The sequence below is a fragment of the Biomphalaria glabrata genome, chromosome 7, assembly GCF_947242115.1.
Source record: "Biomphalaria glabrata chromosome 7, xgBioGlab47.1, whole genome shotgun sequence".
NCBI classification, from domain to species: Eukaryota; Metazoa; Mollusca; class Gastropoda; family Planorbidae; genus Biomphalaria; species Biomphalaria glabrata.
In genome coordinates, this window is record NC_074717.1 from 22147942 (window position 1) to 22169348 (window position 21407).

At 34.8% G+C, this 21407-nt stretch overlaps 2 protein-coding genes across 3 annotated transcripts; one reads left to right on the forward strand and one right to left on the reverse strand.

Moving 5' to 3' along the window:
- The first annotated feature begins 497 nt into the window (after positions 1-497).
- LOC106053845 (exosome complex component RRP41-like) lies at positions 498-8051 on the forward strand. Its single transcript, XM_013209485.2, has 5 exons — positions 498-719; positions 3905-4111; positions 5378-5584; positions 5874-5981; positions 7363-8051. The coding sequence occupies exons 1-5, from the start codon at positions 549-551 to the stop codon at positions 7417-7419; spliced, it is 750 nt and encodes a 249-aa protein (XP_013064939.1). The 5' UTR covers positions 498-548; the 3' UTR covers positions 7420-8051.
- LOC106053844 (low-density lipoprotein receptor 1-like) lies at positions 7907-14221 on the reverse strand. Of its 2 annotated transcripts, XM_013209484.2 has the most exons (7): positions 13949-14217; positions 13365-13430; positions 12876-13013; positions 12377-12544; positions 11393-11563; positions 10641-10748; positions 7907-9195 (listed from the first exon to the last, which is right to left on the reverse strand). In XM_013209484.2, the coding sequence occupies exons 1-7, from the start codon at positions 13962-13964 to the stop codon at positions 8975-8977; spliced, it is 888 nt and encodes a 295-aa protein (XP_013064938.2). In that variant the 5' UTR covers positions 13965-14217; the 3' UTR covers positions 7907-8974. The 2 variants fall into 2 exon arrangements, with proteins under 2 accessions (XP_013064938.2, XP_055892269.1); XM_056036294.1 differs by lacking the exon at positions 10641-10748 and having other exon boundaries at positions 13949-14221.
- Between the last annotated feature and the right edge of the window lie 7186 nt (positions 14222-21407).

A 21407-nucleotide genomic window follows, 5' to 3' on the forward strand; every position in this document is an offset into this window, starting at 1 on the left:
AGAAGCTTACATCAAATAGATAAGTAACTGATTCTGTTAACAAACTTTTCTACAAACATATATTGGACCTTCCCCACTCGAAAGGTTTGGGTAGAGGTGGGGGACCGGGATTGATGCAATCGCAACCCCTCTATTTCACCAATGTACGATTGGGGGGAGACATAATCTAAGAATTGGTTAAAATATAAATAATTAGTATATATTATTAATGAAAGTAAATAATTCGTATACAAATTGTGTGATTTCTCTACAAAAATTCGCCCGCCGCCCCACCATCCGGGGAAAAAAAAGGGGGGGGGCGGCCGAGTGGGAGGGCGATCGCTTTACCCCCCCCCCCCCCACCTGGATTCGCCAGTGGTCTGATTGTCTATTTCAAGTCATCTGAATTTAAAATCATCATACATGTAGTACTTGTAGTTTCCATATTAACACCATAGATCTAAATTTTGATTAGAATTACATAATTCTGACACTTTTAAAAAGCTGTTAGTGCTATATAGGTTGGGTAAGTGAACGAAGGGAGATTATTCTGATTACTTCTTTTAAACATGGCTGGCATGGAACTACTATCCGACCAGGGTTTTCGAACAGATGGCAGAAAACCTAATGAACTTCGAAGAATACGATTTAAGAAAGGCGTTTTTAAACAAGCCGATGGATCAGCTTATCTCGAACAAGGGAATACTAAAGTTCTTGCTGCAGTTTATGGACCACATGAGGTAGAATATTTGAACTGATACACTTTGACTTTTTCAGACAGTCACATTGAATATCATTGATGATTGAGTCAGTCAGTCACCCAGTGCACTGGACTGAGAGTGAGAGTCACATTGAATGATTGAGACATTGTGATTCACATCAGACACATCTCTTCTCTTGTCACTCTAATTTAGTGTCTTAAGTCAAGTCAGAGTCTCTGCAACTTGTTTGTTTGTAAAATGTTAAAAATGTTTTACATTTTTCGGATGTTCCTTCAGAGTTGAAGATAATTACTTCCTAGTCCAAACCTCCCGCAGGACGACGGGGGATGGGAGCGGGCAGGACATTACAGCGGGTAACAAATACTTCAATAATACATATATATCGAACTCTCAGAAAATCAAATACTAGAAATATATAAGTACTGTCACAAGTGACCGCTGGCTTCAACTGCCCAAAAGATACTACATAACTCAAAGTTACTACTTGACTCTCTAAGTCACTACTGTCCACACCGGACCAAAAGACACTACTGACTGAACTAAAAGTCAATTTAGACAGTCATTCCTACTTCCTGTTTCTATATCAGGAGTTTCACGTCTTTTCACCCTCTTAACCTGAGGTGAACATATAACAGGCAATGTCAACCAAGACTGTGACAGACTTGAGTCTGTACTTGACAATAATCACATTCACTCACACTGAGTCAGTCACAATCAACTCACTGACTCTTAGACTTTTACAGTAATTTAAGATTAGATTAATTAGAATTAGACACGACAGGGTAAATAGATTTAAGATTAGAGTCTACTAGACTAACTAGACAGAAGTCTAGACTATATAAAGATCTATTAGATCTAGATCTATAATATATATATTCTAGATCTGGAATCTAGATAAAATTTAATCTAGGAGTCATCTAGGTCTAGAATAGAGATCTTATCTTATATATTACAGATGTTACTTAAAACTTAAACTCTGCTTTGACTTTAGAAGTCATTGGTTTTAAAACTTAGCTCACAATAGATCACTGAAAACAAAAAGCAGCCATCTTGACAAAGAGCACGCCTAGTATAGAGTCTATATAATAATATACAGTATATATAGATATAGAGTAGTACTAGTACTATTATAATACTATTATAGTTATTATTATGGCTGCCTGGTTGTGCGGTTTGCACGTTGGACTGTCATTCAGATTTATCGATGGTTCAGGGTTCAAACCCTGCCCGCTCTCATCTCTGCGGGAGGTTTGGACTAGGAAGTAATTATCTTCAACTCTGAAGGAACATCCGAAACATGTAAAACAAAACATTTTACAAACATCCTAGAGCAGGGGTCGGCAACCTTTTGAGTCGAAAGAGCCAAAAAATTACAATTTGCCAAATTTTAAAGTTTTTAAAGAGCCACACATTTTTCTTGCCAACAGTAAATGGTATTCACACAATTACATTTTTAATTAAAAAACGAATATATTAATTCATATATACATGTTTTTCACACCAAATTAGATAATATAATATGTATATATGGTTTCATTAGATAATTATTTTTTTATTTCGGTAACAACTAAAGAAGTTACTTAAACACTAACTTGTACTTCAATAACAAACAATGGGAGGTTGGCTTTGCATGGTTTTAGAAAGTTTGGATACATTAGGCTCATAACTTGTTTTGAGTTTCAAGCACGACTCTAAATTTTAATTTTTTTTGTTAGTTGACTTCTTACTTTACTTTTATTTATATATGAATATAACACTTGCTCGCACGAATATGTCGATCCGAAGATAGTCAGTACTTCAAATGCCAACTTCACCTCACTCTAGCATTTTGGAAGACTATTCCATGCATCGAATATAGGCTAAGTGCCTCAACTCGAGATATTTCTTTTAAAGTTGTGACATTTGTTGCGTAATGTACATACATTTCAACTTGCTTTTTGACTGTAAATTTTCCATCCACAAAGCTTTACTTTTTAAATCGATCAATTGAATTTCTAGAGATCCAGTATCAATTTCAAATGGCTCTTGATCAATGTGGATTTCATTACGATTTGTGTTGAGAGGATTTAATAGGAATGCTAGAATAGTTTTGTTGAACTACTCAAATCTGTCAAGAAATTCATCTTTGATTTTTTTAATAACTGTGCTGAAGTAATATGTGTCAATAGTTGTACTGATTTATCGCGATACTGTTTTAGACATTTAAAATGAAGTAAGTGCATATCTTCTGCAAAAAAAAATAATAATTTTTCTTCAAAATAAACTAATTCTTCTACCCAAACAGGATGGTTTTTACTTTCCTTGCAGTTTTAGATTCAGCTCATTTCCTTTCACTGTTATATCAACCATAAAATAAAATTTTTGCAACTATTTGTCGTTCTCTTATTCAGTGTGATTAATACCTTTTTTTCATTTAGGAATTTATTTATTCAATTCAAGCGCAAAGTTTAACGTTTGAAGATCTAAATTCTATAATAACAGACTATCATTTAATAATATATTATACTGGATATATACGATCTACATTCTAGATATAGTAATTGTCCCTTACAAAATATTTTTGGCATTAGTTTTACTTTCAGTTGAACAGCATTGCCAAAGTAACTCCTGTATTACTACAAGACTCAGTATAAAACTAGATTTTGATCTAGATCTATTCCTAGGCTTGTCTGTTCCAACTCTGACCAAGTGTGTTTGATGGCTTTTCTAACTTTACTGTTTTCTTCCTTTAATCATTAGTATGACATACTCATACAAATATCATATGAACTGGAAAATGGATAATTCAGTTAAAGGACTGTTTTAAAATGTTCATAGATTTAACAAGTATCCTTGTTTTCTTTTCCTTGTTATATCCCAGCTGCTCTTTACACTTAACATTTAATTGAACCATAAATTTCCTTTTCTATGTAATATAGTAAGAATGAAAATCATCACCATTTGCTTAATAAATACCTGACATATGATAGACTTTATAATATAAATAAAGTTAGTTATGCTTTATAAACATAAAACAGAGATAGAATTGACTGTCAACACTAATTTTTATGCAAAATTTTATCTCTCTATGTATCACTAAATAGAATTTAAAAATTTATTTCACAATTGGGTTTAAAATGTTTACTTCATTTGTATAGGAAAACACAAAATGCTCATTTAAATTGAAAACTAATATATTATTTGAACCTTTATCCTGATTTTAGATTCGAGGAAGTAAAGGTAAAGCACTGCATGATAAACTTCTTATTAACTGCCAGTACAGCATGGCAACATTTAGTACGCAGGACCGCAAGAGGAGGCCAAGGGGCGATAGGAAGTCACAAGAAATGACAATGCACCTGAAACAAACATTTAATGCTGTCGTTCTGACTGAGCTGTTTCCCAAAGTTCAACTGGATATTTACGTTGAGGTAAAGCAAATATATAAAAATAGTAGAAGAAAAAAGACAACCTGAAAAATGGGAAAACAAACAAAGTAGAATTTAATTGTATGGACTTATACATTTAGTAAGATGGAAAAAGCATTAGGGAACAACTTTATTCTAAGAAATAATTACACTGTAACTGAGTTTTCAAACTTGCTGCAGTTTGTTGAAAAATTATCATTACAGTTTTCAGAAGAATAATTTTTCATGGTCACAATGTTTAATATTGTAATAACTGAAGGGAGGCAACTCAACAAGATATAGATGTTTATTTACATGATGACATTGACAAACACATAGGACATCTGCCTTGAGCACAGCATCTTCATATTGGTTCTAGACTTAGGTGGAAATCTTCTCTTCTCCTAATGTGGACATCCTTCTCAGTCTAGTCTATAACAGTGCGCACCTTCTGCACTAGATTAGATGGCGGTGTGCATGGAGGGGTTATAACATTGCCCCCTTCTTAAAGCTTTTCTTCCCAAAAAGAAACAGTGCAGTGGAGGTTTGACAGTTCAGGTGGAGGTCGATCAGTGGGGGCCACAGATGGTAGGGTGCCTGTTGCCCACGAAGCCATCTGCACAGTTTTTCGCAGCTGTCACTTCCTCTTTTTCCAGTTGGCCAGTCTATGCTTGAGACGATATCGTGGTCGCTGATTCGACATCATGACGATAGTCGGTGATACCAGCCAGCTGACAAAGGGAAGTAAGTGGAGGTCAGGGTTGCCAATGGAGGTAGTGGCGATCACTGTCGTTCCCATGACTGTTATTCTAATTCCAAGTGAGCAGACCTTTTCCATGGATGTCTCGTGACACATTTGTAGGCCCACAGGTAGCCATGGTTTCAAACATATAGTCTTTCTCAGCTTCCTCTGTAAGGTATGCCCATGAAGCAGCCTTGTAATTTTCCATAAGAAAATGTTCATCCATCACTGCATCAGGTTCCTCTAGAATTAATTCCTCTCGTTTAAGTCACTCTCACTGATGTAGGCAAAGGTACAAATGTCAGTTAACTTCAGACCTTGGTTTCTTAGCATGGGAACTGTCCCCGGCATTTTATCTTATATTTAAATTATTTGATATCATCACCAGGCCCTGGCGTTTGTGTTCCCTAATACTCTTTCTATCTTACTAAAATAAGTCAATACAATTTAATTCTACTTTGATTAGTTGTTTTTTTTATTTTTCAGATAAATCTACCAATACTAAAAGATGAACTCTGTATATTTTAGCGTACATTTTTTCTTTAAAGGTTCTTCAATCAGATGGAGGCAACTACTGTGCCAGTGTGAATGCTGCCACTTTAGCTCTCATTGATGCTGGGATACCAATGAAAGATTATGTGATAGCCTGCTCTGGGAGTTTTGTGAAAGACACACCAATAGTTGATATTAACCACTTAGAAGAGTCCACTGCTGGGGCAGAGATTATTGTAGCTGTCCTGCCTAGATTTGACCAGGTGACTTAAATAACTTTAAAAGTAGTTTCATTTCATGAAACCAGCTAACAAGCTAATTTTTAAGAAGTCTGTGCTATATATATAATTAAATTGCTAGTGACCTTTTATTAGAAATGTTTGCTAATCTTACTTTTAAGTGATCTCTTAAAGTTTGGTGAAGTTAAAAATAAATAAATCAAGTCAGTGTTTAGCTTTAAAAATATATTGGGAACATTTTAAAAATATATTGGGAACATTTTAAAAATATATTGGGAACATTTAAAATATGCTAATGATCTTTTCTTTCCAGATTGTTTTTATTGAAATGAATTCCAGACTTCATGAGGATCACTTGTCACGGGTGATGGATCAAGTTATGAATGGATGTAAAGACATATTTAACATTTTGAATCAACAGGTAATCAATTCTTGTCACTTTTTAGTTCACATTTAAGTTTGAATTGTTGCAGTAAAATTTTGTTTACACACAAAAAAAGGTCAATTGCTTGTTTGCTCAAATTTTCTTCAAACACCAGAATGCTGGGTAAAAAAAACTTAAAACTTCTAAAAGTGTTCTGCTGACTTATATGTCCCTCTCCTGCTGAATGTTTTGAATTTGTATGCTGTTGAAGAATGATATTTTATATGTCCCCAAGTGTACCTAGAGTAAATGGTATATATATACACGCACACATAATATGATATTTGCTGGATAAAATCATCAGCTGGTCATTGTATTGGCCAGTCTTGTTGAAATGTGAACAAAATATAATCTGCCATTTGTAGTCACTTTTTGACAATACAAAAGAGTTAAAAACGACTAAATTAGAATGTGACTTGTATGATGGTAACAGAGATATCCAGTCACTTATTCAAAATTGAACATTGTTCAAATTCTGAAAGAAATTTGGATCATGTTGGCTTTTTATATATATATAAATCCCAAATGAGGAATTTGAGTTGAAATGTTGTTGAAGGAAAGCCTATATAGTTTTTATTCAAAGTTTTGGTAATTGATGAGCTAGCTAGTGTGATCCATACATTACCTGGAGAAAGTGAAGGCAGCTAGGTATTGTGACTGATCACATGACAGCCTGTTTAGCTAGTGGTCACTAAAACATGTTAACTTCATGTCTTTAAAAATAAACTGCTTTTGTATTATGTATAGCTCATCTTTCAAGCTTACAGCATGCTCAGTGTGCTAAGGTCCAATATTGTGAACATGTGGCAGGAGGGAGTATTTGGGAGAAGTTGAGCCCCGTTGATATCAGATTTGTAACCAAGGTGTTTATGACACATGCCATGTCTTCTGCATTATGCACTAAGAGATCTGAAGTTACTCTGAAGTAATTTTCTACCTTATATCTACATATATCGATTTATGAATAAACTAAGTTACAAACATATTCAAATTTAGTGGTGGCTGAGTGGTAAAATGCTTGGGTCTGAACTGGAGGGTCCCTTGTTCAAATCCTGAAATTTTTAAATTTTAGGATCTCTAGGACGCCTCTGAATCCACCCAGCTCTAATGGGTACCTGACAATAATTTGGGAAAATTAAAGGCGGTTGGTCATTGTGCTGGCCACATGACACCCTGGTTAACTGTGGGCCACAAAAACAGATGAACTTTACATCATCTGCCCCATAAATCACGAGGTCTGAGAGGGGGAACTTTACTTTTATAAGTTCATATTAATATTGTTAATTTAGCTCCTTTGTCCTTTGTTTTTATTCATTCTATGACGGCCTGTTTGCATGTTTCTTGTGTTGTTTACTAAATTAAATTAATTGTATTACAGGTCAAGGATGAACTGTGTAAGAAGGCAGCAATAGACAAACTGGTGGATGCTGGGTAAATCTGTTTATTCCACTCAGTGATTGTAAATATGCTATCCTGTGAGTGAGAAGTGTGTGTGCAATTCATAGGAATGATTTTTTTTTTTTATGTGCCTTTGATTGTATTGGGTACAAATGATTTGCTATATACATATGGTAGAAATACTTTCATTCTGTACAGAATTTCAAAGTGACTTAGTTTAATTCAATGTCAGCATACTACAAATGACAATTTACTAACAAATTTGAGAGAAAAATTCTTTTTCTAACCTTATCTCAAATGTCCCACTGTTCTATATTTATTTATTTAAAAAGGAATCATGAGGAATTAAAAGGAAAAAACATCTGACTGTACATTTGAACTAATCCTATTATTATTGTTTATACAGAGAGAAGTAATCATTTATTTTATACTTTTGTTGATGTAAGTTTTGTTGTTAGGAAAATAATAATCATCTACTTTTGATTACTATAAACATATTCATTCATTAAAAAAAAAAATACATATTCATCTTCTAGACATTTTTATTTGTTTCTTTGTTGTTTATCTTTTGATATTGCACTAATATTTTTCTTGCTGTGCAGCCATTAGATTGTAATAATAGAAATGGAAATGTTAGAGAATAAAAGAATGACATTTTTCTTGAAGCAATACCATTGTGTAAATCAAATCCTTTTTCTCAATTTCAAACTTTGCTTGGGTTTAATCAAACACAAGGGGAGAGCATCAGAGCACACACATACTATGACAAAACTTTTTCTGAAAACAATTCTTATTTCTCATTTTCTATCTCACACTTCTAATTTATAAATTTCCTTTTTTTATTTTCTCTCACTACTGGATCATGACAGGTGCAGTGTTAGGTAGATGCTTTCAAAAAGATGTACATATGACAGGTGCAGTGTTAGGTAGATGCTTTCAAAAAGATTAACATATGACAGGTGCAGAGTGTTAGGTAGATGTTTTCAAAAAGATGTACATGTACAAAACAAACTAAGGGTTAGGGTAAAACAGAGAAAAACCACTCCTAGAGCACTACTTGCTGTTACAAGTAGACTGCAAACTTTGAGAGACAACTGATGAGTGAGAAAGACAATCTCTTCAATATTTTTAATTGGGGACAGCAAGAAAAAAATCAAACATTAGTTGACATTGAAACACAAAATATAAATATATGAAATACTACCATAAAAAAGGTGATATATCAATACAGAACCAATATTGATTTACACTAAGAAGTTAACAAAAACAAATCTTTGTTCTAGGACAACAGTTACACCACTATTAACATATTTATAGTCATGAAAACCAATTAATAATCAGAATTTAAATGTTACAAACAAATTAATTTACAAATTCAGTGGAATGTTCACATCTCTCTAAAACAGATAACTAATTATTTACATTTGTATCAAGACGAGAACTTATTTTGAAAAAAAAAGAGCTTTTTCCTTTGTGTCCTTTTCAAATATCAAGCTCATTGACATCTATTAACATAACTCAGAGAAATAAATTTAAAAAAAAATACTTTTCCTCTGCAACTAAATCCCAAGTTGTTGACTCTAGTTACAGTGTTATGATTGGTTTAGATGTGTACGTGGACATGCAATGGTTTGATTTCTATCTACCTCATTGGTGAGGACTGTCTTGCAGGCCACCTTCTCTGGAAGATCCTTATAGTGTAGACAAACACATTGCATCGCCGGATGCATCTCATCTCTATCGTTTGTTGAGACTTGGGTAAACACTGTGTCGGACGTTGAGGTTGAAGGCCTGTGGCGGAATTTCATGCTCTCTGGAACAAAAGTGTAATTGGATTGAATATGAACAAATGAAATTTAAATGCAACTCAATAATGTACTACTGGCTTATGGGAAGAGAAAACTGTTATTCTGGCAACTATTATAGTAAGCCATTTCTTTGATTCCTAAGGTTGAGTCGAGCATTTCATGTGCCCACACTAACCTAGTTGCAGCCTGCATATTTTGCCACAGTTGATGCAGACAAAGCCATTGTCTGTTTAATAATAATACTAATAATAATCTTTATTGTCTTTATGGAAATTTGTCTTACAATTTGTGCATTACACCAAGCAAAAAACATTATAACTATAAGAAACCAAAGTGTACAGTCACACCAGACTCACTCATAATTTACATGTGACAAAGTTTATATCAGATTGTTCTTATTTAATGATTTGATTGCCAGGGGAACAAAAGAGTATTTGTGTCTGTTTGTCTTTGCCATCGATGTCTTGTATCTCTTTTGGGATGATAAAATCACAAAATCCTGACACAAAGGGTGATTCTTTATTTCAAGGATCTTGTTAGCTTTTTTTATAGATGTTTGTCTCAAACAACTGCCCAAATGGGGTTTGTTTTTTGCCAATGATTTTACCATCAGCATTTAGGATTCTATAAAGTTTATTTTTATTTTTAATGCTCAGATTGCCAGGCAGTGATATTGAAACTTAAAATATTGCAGATGTGAGCGTGATAAAACATAGCCAAGGCCTTTTCGCTAACATTAAAGGAGGACAGTTTTCTTAGTAATCGTAATCTTTGCTGCCCTTTTTTGTTGATATAATCAGTATTTGCAGTAAAATTTAGTTCATTGTCTAGATAGTACCAAGGTATTTAAAGGTTTGCACTAATTCAATAGTGTTTGGGGTCTAATAAAGTTGTCTTTCTGTTGTCTGGGCCTTTCTTTTGCTAGAGGTTTTCTTTGGGTCTCAAATATGTGTCCCCCCAACTTTTCTAACATCTCTCCAGCTGTTTCCTCTATCACAGTGTCATTGACAGATTGAATGACAGGTTTTTTTTAATTAATTCAACACAATTAACTTTTCTTAGCTTATAATGAATCAAAAGCTATTTAATATATTCTTTATAAAATATTTTTTATGATAGTGACATTTTATTTAGTAAATTTGAGTAACTTAAAGCCTGATTTGATACATGTGAATTTATGGAATACAATTAGCATGCAATGCTGACAATAGAGAAACATCTGATTAGTCATCAAAGACATAGTTGACTCAAATTTAAACAGTTACCAAAAGTTTATGGACCATTTATTAGCAATCTCCACCAATAGATCCAAATTTTTTGCTACCTTGACAGTTTAGATTAAGTTGAATTTAGCAATATAACTTTTGTGTCTATGCTTAATTATTTGAGCATTATAAAGAATATGACAACTTCCAATAATATATATATATTGTTTAAAAATGTAAATTACTTATTTTGTAAATCAGAAAACAAATTGGGAACACCATGATGGTCAAACTGACCAGTATACCAATGGCCAGAGTTTTTGTTTCTATATTATTGTAGAGTAAGTCAAAGTCTGAAAAATAAAATTAAAAAAAAACTAAATATATCTTTCAACATTTCTTTGTTTACAGTGGTAATGGTTTAAAATGCCACGAAAACAAAATTTGAGTTTGCTCAAAACAGCAAGCTATTTAGCTAGTAATCTTTGAAGTCATTGTAAGATTTGAGATGAGCTAAAAAGAACTAAGCAACAAGCTAGCACCAGTGTTCAAAATACGTTTTTCATGTCAGGACAAATTTGTACAAATGCTCCTTCTTTCCTAGTTCTATTGGAGCAGGGAATGGGTTGCCTGGGTCAGCCAGGAAAACCAGTGACTTGGCAGAATTTAAGTCATTGATTAACATGCATGATTTGACCTAGGAACATGTGTAGGACATAATCATCTTTTTTTTTTAATTAATGTCTGTAATATATAAGATAAGAAGATGATAAGATTTCATGTCACTTTGTAATAATAATAATAATAATAATCTTTATTGTCCATATGGAAATTTGTCTTACCATTTGTGCATTACACTAAACAAAAAACATTATAACTACTTACTGGTTAATTCCTTTTTTTTTTTTTTATAGCTAAAGAATTTTATCATATAAAAAAAAAAGAATTTTATATTTTGACAATATTTAAGTGTAGTAGTAAATTTTAGTTAATTTACTTTTCAAGCCGCATTTCTTTTCATCCAGGCCATTGTAGCAGTCAATCACGCCATCACATTGTTTGTTAGCCCACATCATGATGTTGTTGTTCTGGCCAAACTCAAGATCAGAAGGCACACATGTTATTAACAATTTCTCTATCCATGGGCGTTTATGTGGTCTGCAAACACCTAACACAAAGACACAACAGAAACAGTCAATAATAATAAAAGTTCTTATTTCTCATTAATTATGTGGGTTATGCCCTATAACCAGACTTTAATCCCAGAAACAGGCTCAAGACAATAGTGTGTGGACATTTCTCCCAGCAAAACATCACAGAGAACTACCCAGCTTGAATCTACAAAGCAGTTTATTGAGAGCATTGGATTTGATGGTCGATAATGGATTTTCTGATTCACCGAGAACCACAGATGGCAGAGACTAATGATGCAATATTGTCAAATGAGATTTGGGGGGAAAAGTAAGGAAATTTGTGTTTCAATTGAGATTTAAAAAAAGACATTCCATTAACAAATTAAACATTTTCTGTATAATATTATAAAATTTTTTTTTTTAAATGTGTAACTATATCACAGAACCTTTTCCCTAAGATACTGGGTCTCTAGTGGCTGTTTTTTTAGATATAGAAATATTTTAGAAGGTTAAAAGTAAAGTATGCCTTTCAGACCATACAATCTATAGGTCATCTATGGCCAATGGTTTATGAGGATGTTATGTGTCCAGCACAACAGCTAACTGCATTTACTTTCCCCAAATAAAGATATTTCCACAGAAATATATGTTGATTTGTAGGTTTTTCAGATGTTCCTTCAGAAATGAAGACAAGCATCATAGTGCAAGTCTCCTGCAACTTTGTGGCTTCTGATTGGTTTTCCTGATGTTTAACTTTTGGACTAAGCTGTCTATGAACAATTTTTATCTTTCTCAGTGAATTGTTATAGCTGGTTTGATTGAAGTTAGTGTCATGACCATGTCCTTACCATCATCTTCATCTGATGAATCTTTACAATGTGAAATACCATCACAGAGAAACCAGTCTGGTAGTCCATGGCTGCCATACAGCAATGGTATTGGAGAAATACACCTTCCATCAGCACACCTGAAGCATGGTAGTGTGTAGTTTTCTAAGGATGAATCTAAATAAAGACCTAGAAAAAAAGGTTTCAAAAAGAGTTCATGAATCACTCTGCTAACTAAAAATATGTATGCTATAACTTTTGGCAGCTGTAGATCTATATCTAATTAAAATAAGACATTAAAATATGCAATACATAGATCTAGATACAATTTATTAACACAAGAAATAACAGCAAAAGATATTTCTAGTAGACGTCTGTAGAGTCTTTAAGACTTGAAAGAGTGTTAGAGAGAAAGGGGATGGACTGTCTAGACTTTGAAGACTGGAACAAAGAGTGAGAGAAAGAGAATGGTTGACTAAACACTAAAATTTTAAAACAGTTCCAAAAACAACAGACTGACCTGGTTCACGGCAATATTCATCTTGACCATTGTCGCAATCAATTACACCATCACATACAGATGTCAAGTTTATACATTGCAAAGTTGAACAAATAAATAGACACTCAGTAGACATGACTGAAGACAATAGTAAGGAATCTATAAAAAATAATATGTGGATGTATATATAATAATACATAGATCTATATGTAAATGAATGTAAGCCCTTTGAATCTATTATTAGGTCTATCAAAGTAAATTATAAGCAGTAGAAAATCCCTTTTTATCCTCTAAAATTACCCTTAAAAATGTACATTTATATCAATTTGATTCTATACAACCTTTTCTTAATGTTCTGAATATAACAAAATAAAGTCTATAATCTCTAACGTTTGACTCGGTAAAAAAATAAGTTGCACCTTTTTACCTTTGAACTAAATTCTAAACTTTTTTTTTATTCCAATATCCTAGACTTTAGTAATAAAAAAAAAAAGAAAAGAAGTTTCTTACCAACAACAATCAAGAGACACAGATAGGTCAATAGCAAGAATGTTAGGGCTGCTCTTGGAATATTACCTGTAAAAAATTCATCTTTTAATGTATGCGCAGCATATATAGAGAGATAGGCCTTTAAGTAAAAGTACTCCTTTTAGACCTTGCGATCTCTGGGGCCAGATCATGTTAAATTATTGGTTTTACAATGTAAAGCTCATCTGTTTATTTGGGTGTCAGTGGCCAGCACAACAAACAACCACCTTGACTTCGCCATTACAGGTGGGTGAACTGATAGAGAGTTGTGTAGACTCAGAATAGACTTAAAAATCCATAAGATTAAAATCATGGTCTTCAACAAGATTTGAATTTGAGACCCATGGTTCAAATGCCAAAGTACTTGATCACTCAGCCCTTATATCTAGGCCTACATGTTTTTATATTGATTTAATTATTGTTCTTGAACATAAAAACAAAACATTAATGCTTCACTTTGGTTAATGCCTCTTGTCTTGTGAAATTTTATTTTTCATTTTTGAGTTAAAGGCTATGTCTACATTGATCTAGCTCTTATAATAGTAAAAAAAAAAAAATAACCATACCATAATTTCTTTCCATTACTTTGTTTGAAGAGTGAGCATCATTAAGAGCAAAGTTTTAAATTAATTTCTCCAGTCAGAATGGATCAATGATTTAGTCCAGAACATAGTAGCACTGCAACAATACTTCTAATTAAATGAATTTATGTATTTAAAAAATGTCTGTTTTCATCAATTTTGAAATAAAGTTTTACTTTTGAGAGCTATATTAGACGAATAAAAAAGATGAGATGCTTTGTCTGAGGTTCAAACATGTCTGGGTATAGATGTTTTCCCTCTTTTCACTGGCTTATCTTATCTTTTGACTAAATGCTCTTCACTTTTGTTTGAAGCAACCAATGACAAAAGTAAAGTGTCTTCAGAGATAATAATTTTTTTGAAAGTGCTTTTCTAGTGTTATTCATGTGATTCAACTCTTGGGCCTGATGTCTGCCTTTCTCTTACTCTAGTCCAGTGGTAACAATCAAATTAGGTCACAGCCCAGGTCTCTTTTGGGGTACCAGTATTGTCATTTCAGTTTAAAAAATCTTTTACTAGGCTCCATAAAACTATGTCAATAACATATAAAACAATATAATTACATTACAGACAAAATATTCATATTTAATTATAGCCAATTCTGCAAACTTCAAAGTAGCAACTATTTTAAGAAAATGTTCAGTTTTTTATGTTAAGCTTCAATATAAAAAGAGACTCAAGAAATAAATAAGACTAAGACATAGACTGAGACTAAAAGTAGGATTAAGACAAAGACTAAGATTAAGACAAAAACAAAGAGTAAGATTAAGACTAAGACATGCAAAGACTGCTTAATTAATCCTTATGGGAAATGTGTTGTAATTACAAGGGCTCTTTATTTTTTTCCCACCAATACAAAACATTGCACATCAATAGAGCTGACATCACAGAGAGAGATGTTCATTGAGTGACTAGACCAGGGGTCTCAAACACGTGGACCGCGAAACAATTTTGTGTGGCCCGCGGCCACGTCCGCGAATTAAAAAAAAATGTACAATGACCACATATAAGCCGTGAAATGATAGCTGAAGGCAAGCTTTGTTGTTAGCGAGATGGCATCACGACCATTCAGTGAAGGCCACTTTGTAAAAGAGTGTATGCTACAGGCGTGTGAAATTATTTGCCCCGAGAAAAAGAAACTCTTCGAAGGCATAAGTTTGTCTGCGAACACAGTTGCAAGCAGGATCACCGAGTCAGCAACAAATGTTCAACAGCAACTGATTGCCGCTGCAAAAGACTTTGTAGCATATCCCATTGCACTGGACGAGTCAACTGGTGTAACAGACACCGCAAACTGTGCCGTATTCATTCGTGGGGTCGACGAAAACTTGAACATTGTTGAAGAGCTATTGGACTTACTACCCATGAAAGGAACGACGACTGGACGCGACGTGTTTCAAGAACTGGAAGCTTGTATTGACAGGTGTGTGGGCTACCGTGGGAAAAAAACTTGTTTCAGTGGCTACGGACGGTGCACCAGCAATGTGTTCTGAGAAGGTTGGTGTTGTTGGATTAATGGTAGAGAAACGGTATGAGCTCAGCTTAGCGGGACCTTTTGCAGACATACACTGCATTCTGCACTAAGAAGCACTCTGTGGCATAAGTCTACAAATGAAGAACGTGATGGATGCTGTCGTGAAGACGGTGAACTTCATACGTACACGGGGTCTCAACCACAGACAGTTTTCTAGCTGATTTAGAAACGGAATACGGAGAGTTGCTTTATCATACGGAAGTCAGATGGTTGAATCATGGAAAAGTGCTGCAGAGATTTTTTGAACTGAGTCGGGAAATAGCATTGTTCATGGCAATGAAAGACGGAGACATAGGCCTACGTCAGCTCAGTGACCCAATGTTTTTGTCGGATCTTGCTTTTCTTACTGACATCACGCAGCATCTCAATGCACTCGATTCACCACTACAGGGCACAAAGCAGCTGATAACCGTGATGTTTGACCGCATCAAATCATTCAGATGCAAGCTGACTTTGTGGGCCACTCAGCTGGCAGATGGAAACCTGGCTCATTTGTCTTTTCTACAGAGCATTATGGTTGAACCATGGAACGTAGACATCCTTTCCAGACTTAGCCAGACTACTGGAAGATTTTGAACACCGCTTTCAGCAATTCACTGCTCTCGAACCACAGTTTTTGACCACTTGTTGCCACTCCCTTCGCAGTTGAAGTGAAAAACGTTCCAGAGGAAGACCAGATGGAACTACTGGACCTGCAGTGTGACACTGTTCTGAAGCAAAAATACTCTGATGTTGGTGTTCCAGATTTCTACCAGTTTCTTCACAGAGAGAAGTTGCCAGACTTATTCGGCGCAGCTGCTAGAATTCTAGCGATGTTTGGGGGTATGAACAGTTTTTTTCCAGAATGATCAACAAAACAGCATTACGATCAGGACTGACTGATAAGCATCTGACAGCAACCTTGGTGCTTGCCACTACACGCGACTTCAGGCCTAACGTCGACGGTCTGGTCTCTGCCAAACGCTCTCAGCTGAGTGGACAGAAACATGAGTGACGAGCTATCTGCAGTAGGCCTAGAAATTATAGTTGTTGTTTTTTGGGGAACTACTGTTTCAGCTTTTTAATAAGTGACAGAGACAACGTCAACTTATTTTAGTAAACTAAACTGCCTGTGCATGTAATAAACTACACTAAATCTAATTAATAATTATAAAAACTTTATTTTAGCATTTAACTGCAGTGACAGTAGTGTTCGTAAAATTTAATGAAAAAACATTCTCTTTATGTGGTGCGGCCCGCAGAGTGGTTGTTACTTTCCACTGTGGCCCACATGCTGAAATGAGTTTGAGACCCCTGGGCTAGACACTGATGTCTTGATTTTGTTCACATTCTCTAGTCCACAAGTAATGCAATACAACCTGCTAGTTGTTGGCTAGCACATAGTGGACAAGTTCCTGCTAGTTGTTGGCTAGCACATAGTGGACAAGTTCCTGCTAGTTGTTGGCTAGCACATAGTGGACAAGATCCTGCTAGTTGTTGGCTAGCACATAGTGGACAAGTTCCTGCTAGTTGTTGGCTAGCACATAGTGGACAAGTTCCTGCTAGTTGTTGGCTAGCACATAGTGGACAAGTTCCTGCTAGTTGTTGGCTAGCACATAGTGGACAAGTTCCTGCTCGTTGTTGGCTAGCACATAGTGGACAAGTTCCTGCTAGTTGTTGGCTAGCACATAGTGGACAAGTTCCTGCTCGTTGTTGGCTAGCACATAGTGGACAAGTTCCTGCTAGTTGTTGGCTAGCACATAGTGGACAAGATCCTGCTAGTTGTTGGCTAGCACATAGTGGACAAGTTCCTTGATGAAGGTTCAGATGAAAGTATAAGAAGTTCAGAGCCTAAAAAAAATACTTTTTTAAAAAAATCAAAGCTTATATTAAGTGCAGTTGTTTCAATTAGTTTGGATCAGTCATGTAATTAAATTTGTAATAAATCTTGTCATTAAAAATATTTTTTAACAATTGTTTTTGTTTAGCACAATTTCATGCTTTTAGCTTTCTCACTACGCTATGATCCTATCACCTGTCTGGACCAGTTGGGAAGGGGTAGGGGGAGAAAGAAGGGTATCACTTTTCAAATTAAAAAAAAAAGTGAGTGACCTGAATTCAAGTTCTAGCCTCCAAAAGCCAATACGATAACCACTGGGCTAGGGAGCTGCTTATAGAAACACATTTGTTATTTACAAACTTTTCTTTCTACAAACAAGAAAAGGGGCTAATTCAACATATACCACCATATCAGTCAAGTAAAATTTATATCCCTTGTTTGAGATACCAAACAAAATAATTAGTTACCAATAGTTAATTAATTAATTGGTTAATTTTTCTTATGGATTCTTTTGTTGTTATGTAAAAGAAATAATTGTGCAAATTTTCAGCTTGATCCGAGATTCGATGTGGTGAAATATAATAACTTTTTACCAAACAGAGTTCATAGAAGGTTTGTAATAAGAGCTGAACTTTTCCAAAACACAAGCCACACAGATATGTGTAGATGTGTATCTGACTTACAGTCACTACCATCTAACCCTCCAATAGCTCTGGAAAATTCTTACATGGCATTATTTCAAAGCATTTTTAAATCTGTTTTTAACAGCGGTTTGAGCAAAAAAAAAATTTAAGTTATTAATATCTAAATAGGAAATTTAGGAACTAGACCAGTGTTTCTCAAACTTTTTTTTCTGCCGGCACACTAAAAAAACTACAAAAATTTCGCGGCACACCACGAAGAGCAATAGTTGTTTTATAATAAAAAGAAAAAAAGATTTGACCTGTTTTTAAGTATTACATTTAATGTGAATGGTATGCCTGTTTTTGAGAGCAAATGCGATCTAATCGAGGCTCCAAAGTCGACAAACAAACTCGCATTTCATCGTCTATTGTAAGAAGTCTCTCTCTTTTCTTAGACTTGATTTCAGTCAGTGCTGAAAATCCAAACTCACATAACCATGAAGATGCAAATGGAAGAATTATTTTGATTGCTTTTAAACTGATTGCACGATATAACTTGTTGATTGAAATCCAAAACACATCCAAGCTTTTCTCGGTAAAACTTGATTTAAGAACTGCATCGTTTTTTTAAATCAATGAGCTGCTCTTCTTCTTCAGTTGTAAGATTGTTGTTTCCAAATAGATAGCTGACCCATCCATACACATTACTTCAAACTGTTGGAAAGTAATGCTGCAATTCTGACTGCAGGTGTGTCAAAGTGTACAGAATTTCTGAGGTGATTTCTTTAGTTGAAGCACATTCATTTTAAGTAGAAGAAGCGAAGACACCTTTCAAGATCTTACTTTGCCACAAAGACAATTTTTTCACCAAATGACTTCAGTTTTGAGGATTCAGTGATGATGGTTTCCGATGGTCCTTGAAGACTTAAATTCAATGAATTTAATTTGTCAAATAAATCAGAGAGAAGTATCACCTTAACCCACCAGATCTCATCATGAATAGAAAATCAAAAGTCTTTTTTTTCAGCCTCCAAGAATGAAATCAACTCAGCCTTGAGTTTGATGACACGCTTTAACACTTTTCTCCTGGAGAGCCAACGAACCTTGGTGTGATACAGGAAACACAAAGCTCTGAGAAATGTCGGGATGCAAATGGTCGAGATTTGATGAAGTTTACAACTTCAATCACTTGATCCAGAACAGACATCAAATCTTTCGGCAAAGATTTGAAGGACAGAGGTTCTCTGTTGACCATGCAGTGAACAACTAATACATTTGGATTTTCTTGACGCATAAGAGTGACGAATCCCTTTCTATTTCCCTGCATGGAAGGACAGCCATCGGTGCAAACGTTGACACAGTTTTTCCAATGTAGATTGAATAGCAAAATGTTCACCACTTTAAAAATATCTTCGCCTTTGGTCGTAGTCTTTGCAAAATAAGAATTCGTTGACACATTTTTCATCCTTTATGAACCGAATAAAAGCTAGCAGCTGGACTTTGGAGCTAACGTCAGTGGATTCATCAACTTGAAGAGACCACAGCAGATAAACTTCATCGTCTGTCACGTCTAAGTGTTTGCAGATTTGATCTTGTAAATCTGACGATAAGTCTTCAATTCTGCGCGAGATAGTATCATTTGACAAAGGAACTTTTTTAACTTTTTCGGCGGGATCAGGTCCAAGGATAGTTTCAACAACTATTGCTAAAGCTGGTGCAATGACTGATTCAGCCTTTGTGTGTGCTTTCTTGCGTTTCGCTAATAATTGAGCAACCTTATAACTTGCAATCAATCCCTTTACTGGCAGCTTTAGGTAGTTCGTAAGTTTCTTAGCTTGTTTATTTTGTTGAGCCCTGATGTTTTCGATGTATTCCTTCGGTTGCGCTTTTACAGCTGGATATTTTGTTTCCAAGTGTCTCTTCAATTTGCTTGGAACAAGCGCCTCATTCGACAAAGATGCATTTCAGATCAGACAGAATGGCAATGGAGCATCTTCAGGTCCCGAAGATATGAAACCATATCCGATGTAATCTTCTTTGTACCTTCGTTTGGTTCCTTGCTTTTCATTTAACGCCTTCGCAGTTTCATTCTTGCTAACGTATTTCTCCATGGATAATAATGAATAAGACTTATTGATAATTTGTTATTATTAGCATACACCTGAACAATTTACATAAAACACATCGCCTATTATTATCGTTACCAATTCAAGAACTGCTGTGCGTCTGCTAAGGCGGCCTACATTTGAATCATTATAATAATATATGAATAGTGGACAATTCCATAATCTGAATAGCTAACACCCCTTTCCGTCATAATGGAGCGATCCACTACTATTACTGGTCGTTGCAGATAGGGATGTCATCGCAACGTAAAATAAACATTTAATAGTAGGCAGACCTGTGTAATGCTGCACGTGTGGCGTTCTGAAAACTCCCGCGGCACACCAGCAAAGCTTCGGCGGCACACTAGTGTGCCGCGGCACACAGTTTGAGAAACACTGAACTAGACAATACTAGACATGCACTTTCTCATTTTGGTTTCAATTCAAGAAGAGCTAAATTTGAAAAAAAAAAAGTTTGGATTCTGAAATATTTATACTATAAGAAACTCACAAGTAAACTCTGCACTCTATCCAGAAGAAACGAAGAAATTAATTGTAGAAAATAAATGAGAAATGGACGAGCTCCCATCCAAATCACAAGAAAGATGATGCTTACTATAAGCTATCCCGACAAGACCAACGTCTAATCTTTCGACTCAGGACCGGACACAACAGAATGCGACAACACATGTTCCGGAAGCTCAAAATTGGAACCAGTGAAATCTGCCCATGTGGAGTATCACCAGAAAATGCCGACCACGTCCTCCAAAACTGCTCTCTCTACCAAGAGGCCCGTATAAGACATTGGCCCCAAATCACCCCAATAGAAAGAAAACTATATGGAGAGCTCCCTGATTTGGAAACCACTGCGCAGTTCATCTCATGTATTGGTCTAGTCATATGAACACTCCAACATAACAATGAGAACAATGAAGAAGAAGAATACTATAAGAAAAAAATAAATTAACAAAAAATGTGATGTTGTCTTTTTTTTTAATCATACTCCTTTTTTTTTCTTTTGGTTTTGTTCCATATTGAAGTGTAGCTGGTAATAACTGACATGCATAATTTATACATAAACTACAATACCAAGTATGCACATTTAACTTGCTGTACAAATAATTCTAAACAAAGGTTACAGTTTTATATGAAATAGCATACACATGACTTGATGGCTAGATATACATAAAGTTTTAAAGGGAGATAAATAAAACCATAAATGACAACAAATATAAACAGTAATACCAGTAATTAAAATATGAAACACTGGGTGCATACAGTCCTTTGAAATCATGAAGACATTTTTTAGAATTTTTTTCAATTTAATTATACAATTTAGTGAATAGAGTATGAGGGTATAGAG